The sequence below is a fragment of the Astyanax mexicanus genome, chromosome 5, assembly GCF_023375975.1.
Source record: "Astyanax mexicanus isolate ESR-SI-001 chromosome 5, AstMex3_surface, whole genome shotgun sequence".
In the NCBI taxonomy this organism is placed as follows: domain Eukaryota; kingdom Metazoa; phylum Chordata; class Actinopteri; order Characiformes; family Acestrorhamphidae; genus Astyanax; species Astyanax mexicanus.
Genome location: NC_064412.1, coordinates 39,180,514 through 39,199,624, shown reverse-complemented (window position 1 = coordinate 39,199,624; position 19,111 = coordinate 39,180,514). Strand labels below are relative to the sequence as shown.

General features: G+C 37.4%; 1 protein-coding gene across 1 annotated transcript; it reads left to right on the top strand.

The window, feature by feature from the left end:
- The first annotated feature begins 192 nt into the window (after positions 1-192).
- Positions 193-17,740, top strand: nfe2l2b (nfe2 like bZIP transcription factor 2b). The gene is made up of 5 exons (XM_007248835.4): positions 193-343; positions 9,561-9,782; positions 10,579-10,644; positions 10,756-10,866; positions 12,152-17,740. The coding sequence occupies exons 1-5, from the start codon at positions 311-313 to the stop codon at positions 13,427-13,429; spliced, it is 1,710 nt and encodes a 569-aa protein (XP_007248897.3). The 5' UTR covers positions 193-310; the 3' UTR covers positions 13,430-17,740.
- The last annotated feature ends 1,371 nt before the right edge of the window (positions 17,741-19,111 follow it).

Sequence of the window (19,111 nt, the reverse complement as noted above, 5' to 3'; positions counted from 1 at the left end):
TGTTCCACTGTCTACTTGAATGAATGTCAAATTGCAGGGAAGTTCATACATCTGGCAACCCTGGGGATGATAAGACACGCTGCAGTTTAAAGAAGGCGTTCCTCAGACCTCTTGCAGGAGGATCTCATTGGCTGTGTGTAAAGTGGGCGGGGCCTGGTGGTACAGGGGTGTTATTCCGCTGGTGGGCTGGACTGCTTCACACTTTATTCTTCCACCTGAAGTTGCAGCTGCAGAGCGCTTGGCGGATTTCATGGACCTGGAGCATCTTCAGGTTTCACAGCTTTAGGTGTCCGAATAAACATAAAGCACCATGGAGGAATCGGGAGTTCTCCAGAGCGAGCAGGTGAGAAACGGTGGAGGTGTGGAGTCTGGTTAATGATGCTACCAAGCTCAGTCATGCTCAGTGGTTCGTATCGGGCAAGTCTGGACATGACTTTGGGTTTAGGGGTTGATATGATCGGGTTAAAGAGTTACAGTACCAGCAATGTTGTAATAAATTTGATTCAACTTCGCTAATTAACCTACCAAACATACTCATATAGCAACATTTTTAATAAAAAGGTTTCACTTAGCCCTAGAATAAAAAAAGCATGTTCTCCCCGTCGGGGAATCGAACCCCGGTCTTCCGCGTGACAGGCGGAGATACTGTCCACTATACTAACGAGGAGTGAGTGTATACTGCTAACCCCTGGCTATAAGTCACTTTACAATCCCTGTGTTTAAGTTTCTTATTTACGTTTTACCTCAATGTGAGAGACTCACACCACTATATATCTAGCATTTGAGTTTAAGTCTGTGTGTTGTAGTGAACGTTAGATAGCTAACGTTAACCCTAGCTATGTAATCTATGTAAACTCGATGGCGTTAATTAGCTAACTTGCACATCAAAACTCAGACACACATTTCCCACGTTGAAAAAATGTTAGAATATAATGGTAATGCTTACCTAACTATATAACGCTAGCTATTTACGTTTGTTGCGTCACATAGTAGTTAACAAAGTGAAGACTGGTCTAAAACACATTACTTAACATACAAATATTTGTTGTTTCACTGTATTTTGAATTGTATGAATGTGGTTTAAAATGCTCCGTTTCTCCCCGTCGGGGAATCGAACCCCGGTCTTCCGCGTGACAGGCGGAGATACTGTCCACTATACTAACGAGGAGTGATTGTCGATACTAGTTTAGGCATCTAATACTGAAACACACAATTGTGTTGCGTGTGTTGTAGTTAGTTGGCTAATTTTAGCTATGTAACAACCTATATAAACGTAGATCGATAGCGTTAACTACCTGACTATTATCAAAACCAGACACACAGTTCCCACGTTGATAAAGTGTTAGAATATAATGCTAATGCATATCGTTAATTATATAATGCTAACGCTAACTATTTAGCTGGGGCACATAGTAACGTTAGTTGACACGTTACTGTGGTCTAAAACACATTAACTTACTGTACACATAAATAGCGCTTACATTTTAATTAGATTGTGTTTGCCTTATTTGTTATTTTACTGTATTTTGTTTATAATGAACATGGCTTATTAAAATGCTCAGTTCCTCCCCGTCGGGGAATCGAACCCCGGTCTTCCGCGTGACAGGCGGAGATACTGTCCACTATACTAACGAGGAGTGTTAATGGGCTGCCAACTAGTGGTAATTCACTTTCATCAACTGTAGTAGTGGTATTTTATGGTATTATTTTATTAATTCATTGAGATACAGGGTCTCAAATATGTCGTTTGGAGATGGAATTTAGATGTATAATAGTGTATATTTAATGTCCTCGGAAAATGACTCAACATACAGCCGTTATGTCTAATTATCTGGCAACACAACGTGAACATGTCCAGATTGTGACCACCATTGTTATCTAGCAATGCCCTAACACTGTTGGGCATGTAATTCACCAGAGCTTCATATGTTACTACTGGAATCCCCTTCCATTCTTCCATGATGACACCCAGAGCTGCTTGGTGTTAGACACTTTGCATTCCTCCACCTTCCGCTCGAGGATGCCCCGTAGGTGCTCAATTGTATACAGGTCTGGAGACATATTTTTCTAGTCCATCACTTTTATCTTCAGCTTCCTCAACAAGGTAGCTGTCATCTTGTTGGTGATTTTGGGTTGTTTAAAGCCCTACCCGGACGGGATTAGTTTCTCAGTGTCTGTGAAAAGTATTTCACAATTCTATTCAGTGATAAAACTCCTGCATTCGGATTGCGATTGAAAAAAAAAAAACAAGAGGACCAGTGAGTTTTTTTTTTTTCTTGGTCACATGACATTGCGTTCAGTAGCTCCTCCATTTCCACTTACTGTTGTGTTTACATGGATCTCCGTGGAAATGTACCCCCAATGTGCAACAGTGCGTAGCAGTGGACAAATAGCTATTTTATTTAACACGAAGCAACGAAACTCAGAGATGTAAGTCCGGACGGGACTAAAATTACCAGAGGACCACAGAGGTCAGTGAAAAACAGTAGGCAATTCTGCCTGTAATTTTCTCAGAGGACATCTGAGAAAAACACATACACGGTCGTTCCGGATGGAAATAAAATCCCAGAGTGCCCGCTATAAAGGAGAACATTACCTCAGGACCCACTGAGAAACTAATACTGTCCAGATAAGCCTTAAGAAAGTCACCCTATACTTGTTTGGAATTGAGCTCTCCAGTTTCATGATGAGCTCATGATCTCCAGACCATGGAAAAAGTTTATATTGGTCTTGTCAGACCACAGACATGGTTCCAGTAATCTATATCTTTGAGTGCTTGTTTTCAGCAAATGGTTTGCTGGCTTTATAGTGCATTAGCTTCAGAAGAGGCCTCCTTCTGGGACAAAGGCAATAAAAAAACAAGTTGATCCAGTGTGCAGTGTATGGTCCGAGCACAACAGGTTGACCTCACACTTTTCCTTATGCTTCTATTTTTGTGATGTCAACCTCTGGCTTCTATTCCTCACATCTTCAGAGAGTTCTTTGCCATGAAGTGCCATGTTAATTATTCAGTGGCCAGTATGAGAGTGTTGTATTCAAAACACCACATTTAACATCCATTCTCCCCTTTCACCCGGCAACTTGTAAGACTAACAAGTCACATGACACCAGGGAAGGACAAAGATACAATTGGGCACAATTTGCACATGTTCATTGTGAGGTTTACTGTCTTGTGTTATGCCATTTAGACATTAATGCCTAAATGTAAATCTATACTGCTGTACAAACTGTACACTCTATTTTACATCCAAATTTAATTTCTAGTGTTGTCCATTGAAAATATATAATAAACATTGTTTGTTTTTGATGTATGTGTCTGCGCACATATATGCAGAAAGATTTAAATGTCCCATAATGACATGTATGATTGTGTATGACAATAAAAATATAATAAAAGTTCTGCAAATATTTGTTGGATACTGTAGATACTTTATAGATCCCGAATAGAAATTCTGGCATCCAATAGCTTGGAATAACACAAGATAAATAAAATCAAAAAAGACAGAATAGATAGATACCCAAAGGGTATAAAATGTTTTTGTAAAACGATAGAATTCAGTCACATCTGTCACTGACTAAAGTAAGTAATGTAATTATCGTGACAGGTCTAGTATATACAGATACTCCTTGGTATTGGAGCTTTATTCATTCAGGGAAACAATTAAAGCATGTTCTATCCTCATCAGTTTTTTTATTCTCTGTGTTTTTAATATATTTTGGTAAAGCTTTCACAAGGCAGACCCACATTGAATTACTATCTCTCTTAACTTACTTTATATTGTTATAGTAGTAGCAGAAATAGTTACTGAATAACAAGCCTGGAGTTTAAGGGATTGAAGTTTAATCAGCATGTAAAAAATTAACATGAGATAATTTCCAAACTGTAAAATCAATTCTAGTTTGGCCCATATTCTGTTTGTTTAGTTCTGTTGGACTAAAAGTGCATTTCCAAAATACATGTAGGCCAAGAGATATATATTCAAAAAGTTAACTCTTGAATAATTTGTGCTCTCAGATAGGGCTGGGTAATATATTGTAAATATCAATATATTATAAACCTTTTCAAACCTTATATAAAAAAAATACCATATCATAATGTTGCACAGTCTATACAGGTTTCCATCTGAATGCAATTTAATTCCAAAAAAAGAATCAGTGTAGGTTGTTTGTGTGAAAATGGTCTGGATTCTTAGGAGATGGCACTCAACAGAGTACAGTCTTTTGCAAACTATATAGTAGAAACAGGTAATTAAAGAAAAGGCAAACAACTAAATTGACAGCAGTTTACTGAGCCAGTGCAATACTTATTTAGATGCACAGTGAGCTATTTCAAATGAACACTAATACTTTAAATTTTACTTTGTTAAGGTTTTCATCACATTTTAACATATATATCACCATATCAACTATGCAAAGATTTTTACACACTTTGCTCTTTGCTTGGATGCAATTCCGGCATTCCCAGCATATGAAATAGTTTGGTCTGTGAGATGACTCTGGACCACTACCTCACTCAACCTCACCCTATCTCTTATTTGTATTTTAGTCAACTATCGCTTTATGTTTTTTTGCTTTGTCTTTGGGCAGAAGAGTAACACAGATTTATTTTGTAACACAAAATCAGCTGTATTTCTTGTACATGGGCAGTATTGACAATAATACTTTACTTGACTTGACTACCTCATTCTATCTCTGTCTGCCTCAGACTTTACTTTATGCCCTTACTTTACTCTGCTTCTCTCTACCTCACTGTACCTTTCTCTACCTCGCTCTGCTTCACTCTACCTCGCTCTACCTCACTGTAACATACTCTGGTTCGCTCTAACACCCTCTACCTCACTGTACTTCACTCTACCTAGCTCTGCTTCATTCTGCCTTGCTCTACCTCACTGTAACTTACTCTGGTTCGCTCTAACACCCTTTACCTCACTGTACTTCACTCTACCTAGCTCTGCTTCACTCTGCCTTGCTCTACCTCACTGTAACTTACTCTGGCTCTCTCTAACACCCTCTACCTCACTCTGCCTCACGTTGCCTTACTTTACTTCACTCTGCCTCACTCTGCCTCACTCTACCTCCAGCCTAGTTATTTCCCCCAGTCTGCATTGTGAAGCACCCATTTGTTGCTGTATGCAAGTAATACAGTTTAAGTTTGCTGTAAGTAAAACTCGTAAAAACTCATATTGTAGTAACAATAAAAGGGAAAAGATTTATCTTACTACCTGATGGCCTAGCCCTAATCTCGGCTATAATAACTCCATGGTTTTATGGTTTTAGAATTGTGGTGTGTCCGGTGTCACTGCCAAAAATCATGTGATAGATACTAGGCCAGACATTTATATACACAGGTTTCAAGTTTATGCAGGTTCTTGTATGCATGTCCTTTATACACACCAAGCCTTATCACTTGTCTACTCTTTCCCCCATTTACTTTATCACATGCACCACATCTACCATGCTCTAGATATGTGTGTGTGTGTGTGTGTGTAAGTGTGTGTAGTGCCAAAGCAGAGGCGGTTCATTCACCTTTAATTACACCTATCCCCTTTCATCCTAGTTTTTCTTGTTCTGGCTTTGTTTTGTTTTTCTAAGTGCCCTATATAGCAGTGATTTTCATATTTTAATCTTTTCGTTAACTTTAAAAGGTTATTATTGCACCTCATTCAATATAACCGGTTTGTAAGGTTGAGTTTAGATACTTGCTTTTATATATATTTTTTCTTTTGTTACATTTTATTGTGTAAAGAAACAATAGTTTGATATATGCTTATATAGAAATAAAATGCTTATAGATTTTACTATGTATTATATATTATTTACATGTCATTCCAAAGAGTTCACTTAATGTTTCACCCTTTAATTGATAATTAAAATTTTACAACCAATTTGGTTTGGGAATATGCATCCAATCATTAACCATCACCAGGAGTCATTACTCTCACAGTCAGCCTTGTGTATGTATTAAAGTGTTGTGGTAAAGGCGATTGTCACTTTTACTTTTAAGTTAAAAGCTAATATGAAATACCCTTTAAATATATATTTAAAAAAATGTTAGTAAAATGTTGTCATAACGGTAAATGGTAATGACGCTGAATATGATTTATTTCATGATCAGGATGATTAAATGATGATTTAAAATAGTTTTAAATATTATTCACACGTTTTCCAGACATTGAAACATCAATATCTTTCCCCATGGCTGACATGTGCTCCCCTGTCTGTCTTTATAAAAATAAGTGTTCAATTTAAAGGTTCCTTACAGAAATCATAAAATACACTGCTGCACTCATTATGCTAATGTTTTTACATAATTTTTTAATTCTGTTTTGTATTTTTTTTATATAGGGAAGTTACCAGAATATTTAAATGTTTAAATGTTAATCTTTACCTTAGAACAAAAAATTATTAAGCTGTTTTTTTGTAATGTAATATTTCTAATATTAATTTAGAACCTATGGACATAAAAGTTGCAGGATCATTTACATGCATACACGCATTTCAAATACATATAAGAGTGAATCCCATGCCACTGTTACAGAGTAATAGAAAACAACTTTAGAAAATTCTACTGCTCTGTTTTTCCCTCTTTCTGTTCTTTCCTCTCTCTGAATTACACTGAATCTGGTTTTGCTCTTGGATGAGATAAAAGGCAAAATTTAGGTAATTATAAGGACGTTTATATGAACACAGCCCAGAGTGTATATATATCTGCAGTTGCAGTGGGCGGTACAGCAGCTGAAATGTGCCCTTTTCTCGCACTAAGAGGTATTTGGTGACTGCATTCATGCCACTGGAAAGCATGCCAGAACAAATACACAGCAGTAGTACTGCGCATGTGCACTAACAATGCACGCGATAGTAAATTAGTATTAGATAAGATACTTCTCTGGCTGCTGCCACAACCTCTGACCATACTCACAATCAGGAGATTAGATCATTGCTGTACCGAAGGCTCGATAATGGAAAAAAAACATGCTGAGGCCTTTGAAGCGTCTGATGAAATCATGTAAAATTAATTGCCACGATTATAAAGTGTATCACAAAGTGTATGTCAAAGTTAAGGTAATTAACTTAATTGCCAGCCCTGCCATAAACATTTTACACTATGTTTATTTTTATGACATAGGCCACCTATGTTTCCACATTTCATATTTATTCATTTGTTTGTGTGAAAGCACAGCTGTGTAAATGAAAGCACATTTTAATCTACAAGATAACAAATGTCTAAAAAAGCAAAACTGATCTGGTCACTTGCAAATAACAGTTCGAACAGTCATCTCAACAGATCTGATTTAGGAAGCATATCAGATTTGCCTGCTGTCTGCACAAAGTTTACAACAAACGTGTGTAAAATTCATCAAAAAAAGCAGAGTAACACCCAGAACAAACCTAAATAAGCTACAGTAGCTGAGTTCCAAAGACTAGGCTGGACTGTCTTATAAAGGACTGTATAAAAATGCTTGACATTAGATGTGTGGACAGAAGTCCAAGTCATGTGAATCTGGTTCACATGTAATGCTGTCCATACTGTCCATACACAACTTAGAAAAGACTCTGAAAAGACTTTTAACAGACTAGAAGTCTGACATCCTCTCACATCTAAATACAACTCACAGGCAAAGATTTAGCAATGACTGGGGATCACTATTTGCAACACTGCAACTAGATTTTTCCTGATATTATTTCCCATCATGCATCTGGTGGAGTTCACACACAATACATATTACATATTAAATTACAAATAATGTGCATATCAATACTGTGATTTATCAGAGACTCACAACCTTTGTCCCCATCAACAGTTTACTTTTCTGCCACACTGTTAGTTCTTGATATTTTTTTAATTGAATACTTTCTGTGTTCAACTCTGCCTATGAGCTTCTTTCCCCCTCTTTTAATTTTAACAACCTTGTATAGCAAAGAATCACAGTTTCACTGCTGTAAATTTGCTTTTGTTTTAGACAGAATGAATGCAATAAAGAACATTATTCTTGCAAAACTTGTTTGTATCAAAAATAACAATGCACAATAAGACAAAGAAGTGCAAAATAAAATAATTTTAAATATAATGACTTTAAATGTACCATACAAGGCATATTAATGGCAAAATGTGTTCTTTTTCCAATCGTCACGTAGCTTCTGTAGCTCTCCTATTGGTTGTTGACATTGTTCACGTCACTGTTTGCGTAAGCCAGGACAGGACAGTGAAATTTCTTGAAAATCATTAGGTATAAGGTCGGCATTAGATGTTACCAAAAGGCCTTGTTAGACAGTTACAAATTTAAAGACTTAAGATGTGACTCAACAAAATAAAGAATTGCGACTTGACTCTGGCTTTACCTTTACTGACTTGAACTTTTGGTTTGGGTGTGATCCAAATCAGCAGGTGTGAAAGGGACAGCAAACCACAGTCTGGAACAAAAGAGGCAGTCTCAGTCTGGATCTACTGAACCATGATCCGGTTCATCTGCAGTGTAGAAGCACTTTTCTAGATGGTTTGGATTTTTAGACCAATTACAAGGAAGTTGAGGAAGTCTTTAAACCAGAGGAAAAAAATTATTGGTTGTGCTAAAATCCGCCTTCTCTTTGCATGCAGGTGTGTCCCACAGCAGTTTAAACACAAAGAATAGAGTGAAAATTAATTTATTTACTGTAACAGTAGATGAACTGAACTCTTTTTTTCTATTTATAAACAGAAATAAAAGGAATCTGGGAAAAATATTTTACACTCATTCTGCTGTAAGGAGCATGTGTATGTAAAGAGAGAGAGTGATTCTGATATAAAGCTAGAATTCATCATAACACCTGCAAAAGAAACTCGCTGAACTCATAACTAACATTTTACAAACCAATTCATATAAAATATAGAGAGACTGTGCTCACATAGCTGATAAAGACAGAATGTAGTAAAGTTCTTTAGTCCGCTCACTAAACTGTAGTGTGAAACCACAACTAACCAGATCAAATGAACACAAATGACATGAATCCTGAATCTTGGGTGAATCTGACATGAATCTTGGGTGGGCTCTCTGGTCCAGACCTTCAGATATGAAAATGCCCTAAGACTTTAAAAGACTGTTTTAGTTCGGTTCATTGATCAGTTTCTCTTTAACAATCGCCTTGAGGGAAGCTGCTTGTGAGCAAGACATAATGTTGTACAGAGCTGTACGTACAAGACTACTCTAAATCAAAAGTTTACTTTAGTTTGCAGTAAGTAATGAGAACTAGCCATTTCTCATGGTGCATACTGCAAGGTTAAATCATTCTTTACACAATAGTCTCAAACTGCATTGAGTTGTTTGTTACGTAACTTTAAATAGACACTGTATAACACGTTGCAGTGCATCACAAAGCTTGATCCTGTATAGTTTTGAATAGTGTGTCTTGTCTGGTCTAGTCATCAGTGTTTGTGTCTATAGGCTGCTGTGGGTTTATGTGTACTTTAGGTACTTATACAGGATCAAGCTGTGAAGCCAAAGGCATAACGACATGTGTCTTCATGCAGAAAAATAGACAAAAGCATTAGAAGATCATAACATTTGGCTTCTTTTTTTTTACAGGAAATCAGTCTGATTGACATCTTGTGGAGGCAGGACATTGATCTGGGTGTGGAACGCGAGGCATTTGATGTCCACTTTCAGGAGAGAGAGTTGGATGCACAGAGAGCAAGGGTTCAAGAAGAAGAGAGGAAGAAAAGAGAGAGTGAACTGGAGGAGAGGGTTATGTTAGCACTTAGGAAAATGGACAAGGAAACTGGAGAAATCCTCCCACAGAACGTTCAGGTAACACAGTTCATGAGTATATGCAATTTCTGCACTCACTGTCCATCTTATCAGCACCACTGACCATAAACAAGCACTCTGTAGTTCTAGAACTGTGTGTTTGTTAGACTGTGTTGTGCTGGTATGAGTGGACCAGGCAGAGCAGTGCTGCTGGAGTTTTTAAACACCTTAGTGTCACTGCTGGACTGAGAATACATTAACAACAAAAAAATATTTAGACAACAGCGAAATATAGCAGGATCCTGTGGGCAGTTTCCTGGGCCTAGCATCCTGTGAGCAGCATCCGATGGGCGGCATCTTGTGGGTTGCGTCCTGTGCGTGGCATCATGTGCCCACTAATGAAGGACAAAAGGATGACTAACACAAACTGTGCAGCAACAGATGACCTTCTGTCTCTACCTTTACATCTACAAGGTGGAGCAGCTAGGTAGAAGTTTCTAATAGAGTGAACAGTGAATGTTTAAAAACTCCAGCAGCACTGCTGTGCCTGATCCACTCGTACCAGCACAATACGGCAAGATGTTTTATTTAGTTTGATTTTGGGTTCAAACAAAAATCTTGGTTTATATCTACAGTCTATTATTTAAAAAAATCCTGATTTTACCATGATATGTGCCCTTTAATTAATAAAACATACAATTTCGCAATTATTGTTATACATTATTATATATTGCGACCACATTTTATACATTATTTATGTGGGAGTGATGTGTGCATTTACATCAGGAAAATTCAACACAGTGCCTTGTACAGTGAAACCTACACACACCCAGCTTAACCAGTCTTTACATTTCAGGGGGATGACTCCACCAGTTTTAATCCAGGCTTTGAGCTCATGACCGAGGCCTTTCTCTCAGGACAGGTAGCATTTGACACACACACGTGAAAACATTTGAGCTTTGGAAATATTATCTTCTGACATCTATTTGTTATTCACTGCACTTTCCCCTGCATTGCCACACCTTCCTTTCAGGGTTCTCCCATTACCCAGAATCCTCTGCTGTCTGCACTGCTCCTCTCTGAGAAGCCACCCCCTGACAAAGAGAAAGCTTCTATTGAGCTGTTGGCTTTGCCTGATCTGCAGGTAGTCTACACACACACACACACACACACACAAATATAAATTTTACACAGTACTCATTTATGCTATATAAGCTTTATCTATGCATAACAGTATTTGATTTAGCTGCATAATCATTATGTTATTAAATAATAAAACGTCCTAGTAATAGGAGCTGGAAATCGTAATAACATTAGATTTATTATGTAACAGGACAATATAGACAAACATTACATAAGCAATCATCAACTGTCCCTGGATTCTAAAATAGGTAAAGCATAGTAACACATATACAGTGAAAAAGAACAAAGCAAACATGAGACTAAACTGCAAAAAAAGATTTGTAAATATGCTATATTACTACTCAGCTAGTCAATCAAATAATGTAGCCAACTAGTCATCATTGTAACAGTAAAGAAAAAAAGGCAAGTAGGTATCTTGTGGCTTACTAATAGTAGCAAATGGTGTAGGCTGAGGTGGAAGTTGAGGTGCAAGTGTTACCTGTACACTGCTGTTTTTATTGCTGTGCTTTAGGCACTGCTAGGTGTCTGCTGCCCACTGCTTACAAGTGGATTTGTTAGTGGACAAGGCCCATGATTGTCCATGAAACAGAAGTCTAGGTACCAACAGTAATATCTTACATGTAACCAGGGGTTGAAATTGTAATATTCTTAAAAAAAAATTGGACTTGAGGCAAAAATAAACAAGCTATACATCTGTAGTTCAGTGTTAGGGGTGGTCCTATATCAGTTTTTTTTTTTACCTTAATGTGAGTTTTGCCTAATGAAGACTCTTGTTTGTGTCTTGCACCTGTTAGTACAGCGGAATGTACATACTTACCTTCCTCCAAATTTACAAGGTACAATAAAGAATGCAGCAGAGTTTTAGAGCAACAGTAGACCATGCAAATTTTGTCTCAAAGTTCCAACAAACAAGACCTTAGCAAATGTAGAAAATACTCAATTCTGATCAAACCTGAAAAATAATTGTCTGGATACTATTAGCAGCTCAGCTGATTGACAAAAGTTAAAAGATACACATCACTTGAGAAATATATATTCTTCTTTCAAATAAACCTGGTGGTATATATTTACCCAAAGGAGATCGGACAGAGTGAACCTGTTGAAATTTGTCTTTTTCATATTTTGCACTGATGTTATGTTGTAATGTTCTGGTTTAAAATTCATTATTAAAACATTCAGATTTGTTAGGATTAATCACAGCAAACCGATTGATTATTATTATTATTATTATTTAATCAATTACCAGCTGTAATATTAAGTTCTCTGTTTTTTTGTTTGCTCTCCAGCATTATCTGGATGCCCTGGAAGCTCATGTTCCTGAAAGCCAGCCTGAGCTTCTAGAGAAGATTATGGACAACAGTTATGGACATCAGTTGCATGAGCCACCAGAGGACAATACAGTATTAGAAACAGTTTCTGGCCCACATGTGCTTGCACACATCCACTCTGGCTGTGCTGAGATTATGGAAACGCCAGAGTATGCAGTTTCTCATAGTGGTAAGACAACTCAACCTTTACCACAAATAATTCCTGAAGCACCAGAAATCGAACAACCCTTTCTAGATACAGAGGACTTCACCGAATCATTCTTGGACACAATTATGAGCACAAATCCTCCCGAGAACCTAAACCAGAGATTATTTCAGCTTAGCTCAGATTTAAACACTCAAGAAGAACTGTTTCCAGAGCTTGAAAACATTATTGAACCTGAACATTCACTATGTCAGCATGTGTCTGTTCAAAAAGACTCATCTGGTTCCACATGCGACATGACTTTGTTCAGCCTGGAAAGCTTCAGCGAACCCATAGATCTGGACCCGTCTCTATACGCAGATGACGCATTTATCACTGTCCAGCCAGAAGCTGAAGAAGTTAGAAGGAGCCAGTCAGATCAAATAGAGCTGTTTGATTTGTCTGTTCTTTCAGATGTGGTGGATTTGCAACCATCAGAGACCAGTTCACAACATCTAACGCAAGTCGGAACACTTTTACACACAGATTCTCTTTCAGTCCACTCAGAAGATCTCTTTGAGACTGAAGCAACCACAAGTTCCTTGTGCGAGATCACAACATCTTCCCAGTCACCACAGGGTCATCGCAGCTGGAGCGTGTGTCGTGACGAAGAGCGTGCTAGGACTTTGCTCCTCCCTCTGAGCGTGGATGACATCATCACCATGTCGGTGGATGCCTTTAACGAGGCCATCAGCACTTATGAGCTCAACGAAGGTCAACTCAGTCTCATGAGGGACATCCGCAGGCGGGGCAAGAACAAGATGGCGGCCCAGAGCTGCCGCAAAAGAAAGTTGGACAGCCTGGTGGACCTGGAGGCCGAGGTAGAGGAGCTCCGTGAGGAGAGGGAGCGAGTGATGTTGGAGAAAGAGAGCAATGCCAAAGCTCTGCGTGAGACCAGAGGGAAGCTCAGTAAGCTGTACAGTGAGGTGTTCTCGCAGCTGAGGGACGAGCATGGCAATCCTTACAGCACCAAAGAATACACACTGCAGTACAGCACTGATGGACGGTTCTTTATACTCCCACGCAGCCCACATGCAAGTAAACACACATGAATTGGAATGTGCCAGTGGATCCCTGAAAAAAATATGAAGACATTTAATATTGAGACTGCCAATAGTGAGCCGTTATCTGTATTATTTGTATTATTGTCGCTGGGTAGAGGCATAAAGCATTCCTCAATTGGTAAAATCCATCAAGCTTTACCACAATGACAATGAAATGCCAGAAGTAAAATCTACCCAGGTAGCAAAATTCCTTGAATTGTATCAGTCCAGCTTTGATTGATTTGTGGCCTGGCTTGTCTTAGATCCAGACAGAGTGCTGCATGTGCCAACACCCTGGTTGCCGAGTATAATATGGTAATAGGCTAGAGCACCATGTGTACAATCTGGGCAGAAAAGGTACAATAGCACTTTTGACTTTTCCATTGTGGATACTCAAGCACTTAACGAATGTTTGTTCTCCTAAAACTACTTTGTGAGTTCAGACCATACTTTCTTTAGGATGCAGGATTTTTACCAGGGGTTCTGCTTTGAGCTAGACTGCTGGAGGCCACTTTAATAAACTGAGGTCCTCAGTCCTTAGAGGTAGAACTGAGATAGGAAGGAGATTCTTTGAGAATGGTGGTGGTGGGTTGCACAAGCTGGGACAAGAGAGAGGTAGTGATGGAATTGTATAGTTAGATTGCAAATAAAGCCATAAAATGAGCTTCATGCAGGGTTTCTAAAAATCTTAATTTAAATGCACTTTTTTATGGTCTTAAAATGCCACTTTAAATAGAATTATAGTTTTATTTCCTTGTATTGCATTTCACAGTATCCAAATGCTTACTGATTAAACTAGAGACTGAACTAACCAGAACCGACAACTTTATATATGTCTCTGAGGGGAGCTATTTTCAGGTACATTCATTAATTGCTTTTAGCTGCTGTAGTGTAGTCGATCAGGCGATTTCCATAACATATGATACAACATAAGTGAAAACATATTAGCTGTCACTTGTCCCACACAGGCCGCAATAATGAGGACAACACAGATACAGATAGTCAAGAGCATGCCTGCAGTGAAGGACATTTTCATAATTGACCAGCTCCTTGTTTCTATACCCATTATCCACCTTCAGCTCCTGTTCTTTAATGGTCAGGACCACCAAAGAGAATAGCTGCTTTGGGTGGTGGGTCATTCTCAGCACTGTAGTGATATTGGCATAGTGGGAGTGTTTTAGTATGTGAATGCACAGTGATGAAAACTGAGGTGTTTAAGAACTCCAGCAGCACTGCTGTGCCTGATCTTCTCGTACCAGCACAACAAACAGTGTAACACAAAAACACCATTGCAGTATCACTGCAGTGCTGAGAAATAACCCAAATAATAGCTACTCTTAGCGATCTATTGATATATTACGATTTATCCAGTCAATTGCACATCGTGCTGTTTGATTTACAGGGATTTATTGGTATCGTGAGGATGCAAAAAAATTGGGTGTAACGTGAAATAACCAATCAGCATGAAACTTGTCAGTACCTTTAAGACCCAGGTGCGCTTTGACTTTGGCACGTTGATATCCTAACAGCGCAACACTTTTGTGCGTTTCAGCAGAGGAAATTGACCTGCGCATTCATGCTGTAAGGGTATGTAAGCAGATATTTTAAGGGAACAGTAAGGTTATTGTATTCTTTATTCTGTTTATTGTTAATGTAAATGCCTTGCACAGGGTGTACGATAGGTCCAAATGTGTCCTATATGATCAGTAGAGCTGATAGTAGAAAATTGATTATGGGTGTAGAAACAAGTCATAATGTTATGCTTGATTGGTGTATAATTAAGTAGACTTGAAGCGTATATCTATCTGTGTGTGAGAAATTATTCACACACATAATTGAACACAATAAAACACAATAAGCACTCTCCCTCTCTGTACACACAGTGCACCAACTTCTATGAACACACCCACCTAAATACACAGAGAAAAAGCACTTTACAGCAACGCATATCACAACACCACATAGTAGCCAAGGGTGTGGACTGGTGTGGGACAGAGCCAGAAAGGGGGAGTCAGAGGGAGTGGCAGTACATCGGCTGATTTAACACACCTTTCCCACTGCCCCACACTGTCCAATGTGTCTTAGCAAATAGTGTGCCCATCTTTTGCCCTTCCAGCACCAAAAGGTGCCCTTTTCAGTATAAATACCCAGTATGAGACCCAATGCTAAATAGGTTTCTACTACAAGAAAGAGAATGTGATGAAGGGCCAGGTTAGATGCTCTGTGAACAAAGAAAAACATCCAACTCAAAACTTGGAGGATGCTTAAATGGTTCTAGACTTTAAAGGGTTTCTCGCACTAGTGGAAAATCATCTGTAGATGGTTCCACACCTTTAAAATGTTTCTATGTAGGATCAAATTGGTTACACTATTGTTACAAATTCAAGAAAACATTTTCTACAAATCATTTAGCTTGAAGTGTAAGTTGAAAAATCAAAGTGGGGCAAAATCTTTATTCTATGATGTTTATTACAGTATATCACTTCTAATTAAAGGTGTCCTAAAATGGAACATAATATTTATATTGGCATAGAGTTTAGAACATGGAACTGTCAAACCATTAACCTCAAATGCTGTTATGAATATCTGACATGACTAAAACTGCCCAGGTGGAAAATGGGCCAATTCCAAAGCCCTGATAGCCCTAGTCAAAGTTAGTGTTGCTGTAAAGTACAATGTCCACTTTTTGGAAAATATGGTAAATATGCCTAGTAAATATGTAAGTTACTACAGTAATTTAATTAAAAGTCATAGATAATATTTAATAAATTCACACATTAAAATACAAGTACATATTTGAATTTTTAAGTTCTTGCAACATAAATACAAGTGCATATTGTATTTTATGTGTTCTCAAATAAAAAAATACAGTACAGATTTTATTTAACAAATTTAGTTCAACAAGCTCTTTACTACATAGTGGACTTCATCATTCTGAACATGCGGGGATTATGTTGGAGTATGAGCAAGTTAAACAACAGCTATTTTTAATGGTAGCTATATAGTAACTACTTCATGCTTTTGGCATAGATTCACTGCAGAAGCTTCTTGGGATTCTAGAGAACATTCATAGCACTGCCAGATTCAACTATCAAATCAAATCAGATCAATTATTAAAGTTACAATATACGTATGCTGATTATATGTTTGCTGTCGCGGTGCCTTGTTGCAAACTAGCCAATCAGAGCAGAGCATGTCAAGATGTTTATAAGATTACCATAACAGGAAATTATGGTTTCATTCTAAAGCCAAATAATAAGGTTGTAAATAGGCTTGTATAGTGACTGTCTCCAAGTATCTGTTCATTTTTGGCCTCTAACAAGTTACATACCACTTGTATAGACACAAATTTTATACTTTTAAAATATGAAACAATGCATTTTATGGCACTTTTAAGTTTCTCTGGTTGATCTTGCAACAATCTTATGAATGTTGTACTTGCCGAGTATTTTTTCCCTACTTGCCGAGTATTTTCAGTGATATTTAATAATCATATTCTTTAAATTGTATGAGAATGTATTAGAAATATTTCTGAATCTTTTTGTATGCCTTTTTGACTTTTCAACATGCATTTGTCATTTAACAGTACAATCACAAAATTACAGCTGGTATGTATCTGTATATTGTGTGCTTACAATTTTAATATAATAAACACTGGGAATGATAAATTGTGTTGGGATTTTTTAGGGTCTGAGATAGGTCTGCTGGAACAGCGAATGGTCTCCAGCCCTGCTACTTGAGACCTTCTTCCTGTAGACTTTGGAGCCAACCTTAATGCACACCACCTGATATAGCTAATCACTGCTATCAGAAGCCATTGATTAGCAGGGTGTGTTTGCTTTGGGTTGAAGTTGAAATCTACAGGACCATAGCTCTTAAGGATAAGGGATGGAGACCAAAGGGTTCATGTTTAAAAATAATGTTAAATATGAAGGAAATTTATCCTAATTTTACAACATTTGAGTGAGGTTAATGTCCACAGTGCTGCATGATAATGTAAAATGAGCAATTAAATAACAATTTATATTTTCTTAAGCTTTTGAAGATGCTTTGTTTTATAATATTGGGATGATTTCACTTAGTATTTCTCATATTGTCTCCATACATAGCCTAAAGTAAAGCTTAATCTGTACTCCCTGTCATAATAAAAATAATTTCACAAAATCTAAATGTATATTTGAAATTGAACAAGGTCACCAAGAGCAGTTTAAAAAGTTTGAAACTGTAGGTTAACCATGTTTCCATAAAACCCATATTTTTGCTAAAATTGTCCAACTTGTTCTATGTGCAGCTTGCCATTACAGGGGGGACACATGCATGACAAGAAATAAAAAAGCTGAAAAATCTGCTTTTGTGCAGTCTGAAGTCTCTGAAGTCTATATGATGAGTATATAATTTGCTTGTTTATAACTTTACCAAATTAAACTTATAACTCTAACAACACATATATTTAACTGTTCAAAACATGAACTGGTCAATCTCAGGCAGCTTTACTTAATTTTTTTTACACGGTTTCTAAATCAAAGATGGTTACAAAACTCATGTGACATTTAAAAAGCATGTTTAACAGCAAGTCCACTAATTCCTCCTAATACACTACATCTGAAAAGTGAACCTGTTTTAAACACCCAGCCCCTACAGAAGGGTTTTATGAAGCAAGTCCAGCAGTAGCAGAAGCTTTATACCTCACAGAGATTTACGTCTTGCCTTGTTGAGCCTCTATTTCCAGTCACACAGAAAAACACAGTGCAAAAGCAAATCTTCCCCCTAGTGGCCATTTTTTACCACAACCACAACTACTACACCTGCCTCTGTCACCACCAGGCTGATAAAACAGACCACAGCAAATACAGAACAACGCTGCACCTAATCTGTACATTTAAACCTAGATTGAAACACAGGGTAGGGTCTGGCTGCAGACTCTGTTAAAACCACACCTTAAATAAATAAATATGAAGTGAATTCAGTACAGGTGGCAAGGTGTTTAACAAAAGCACTTTTTTGTTGCTTAGATCTGCTCTCTACACAGTACAGTTAACATTTAATTACTATGGAGTTAAATGTTCAGAAGGCAATTTTTTTTTTTCTACAAAAAAAGGTGTTCCTTAAAAATATGTTTTCGTTACTTTTATTTTGTTATATTGTGTGAAATCGAGTTAAATGTATAGTTTATGTTTAAGGGCCATTTCACCAAATGGGTGCCATTTGCTTGTTGTAACTCTTCCAACTTAAACTTAATTTTTATATTTTTTCAACTCTAAATCTAGTAACACATATATTTAACTATTCAAAACATTTTTCTTGGTCCTGTTACCAAAACTCATGTTCAAAAGCAAGTCCACTAATTCCTTTGATTTTCTCTCAAGAAAGTCTTTATTTTGAAGAAATGTGTGCATGTTTTGACTGCATGTTCAAATAATTGAGATCTCTGACAAAAAAATCACTATATATGCATGCATTATTTTTTTTCTAAAATATGCAAAGCCATTTTTGTATTTTAAGTAATATTCACAATAATAAATCAATAAGCCAGGGGACAATACTTAGTCCTGTTAATGGAACTCACTCCTGTTGCTGGCACTCATTCCTGTTACTGGAACTCACTACTGTTATTTTTTTGTTTTTGAGTAACAGGACTGAGTTTTTAGCCTGGAATTAGCAAAAACATGAAAAAATGGCGGCTACGCTAAC

What these genes read in the sequence shown, in the direction of transcription:
- nfe2l2b (XM_007248835.4), top strand. Translation starts at nt 311, where the DNA reads ATGGAGGAATCGGGAGTTCTCCAGAGCGAGCAG. An exon ending in GAGTTCTCCAGAGCGAGCAG is followed by an intron (nt 344 to 9,560) that starts GTGAGAAACGGT and finishes TTTTTTTTACAG; the next exon opens with GAAATCAGTCTGATTGACAT. An exon ending in TCCTCCCACAGAACGTTCAG is followed by an intron (nt 9,783 to 10,578) that starts GTAACACAGTTC and finishes TTTACATTTCAG; the next exon opens with GGGGATGACTCCACCAGTTT.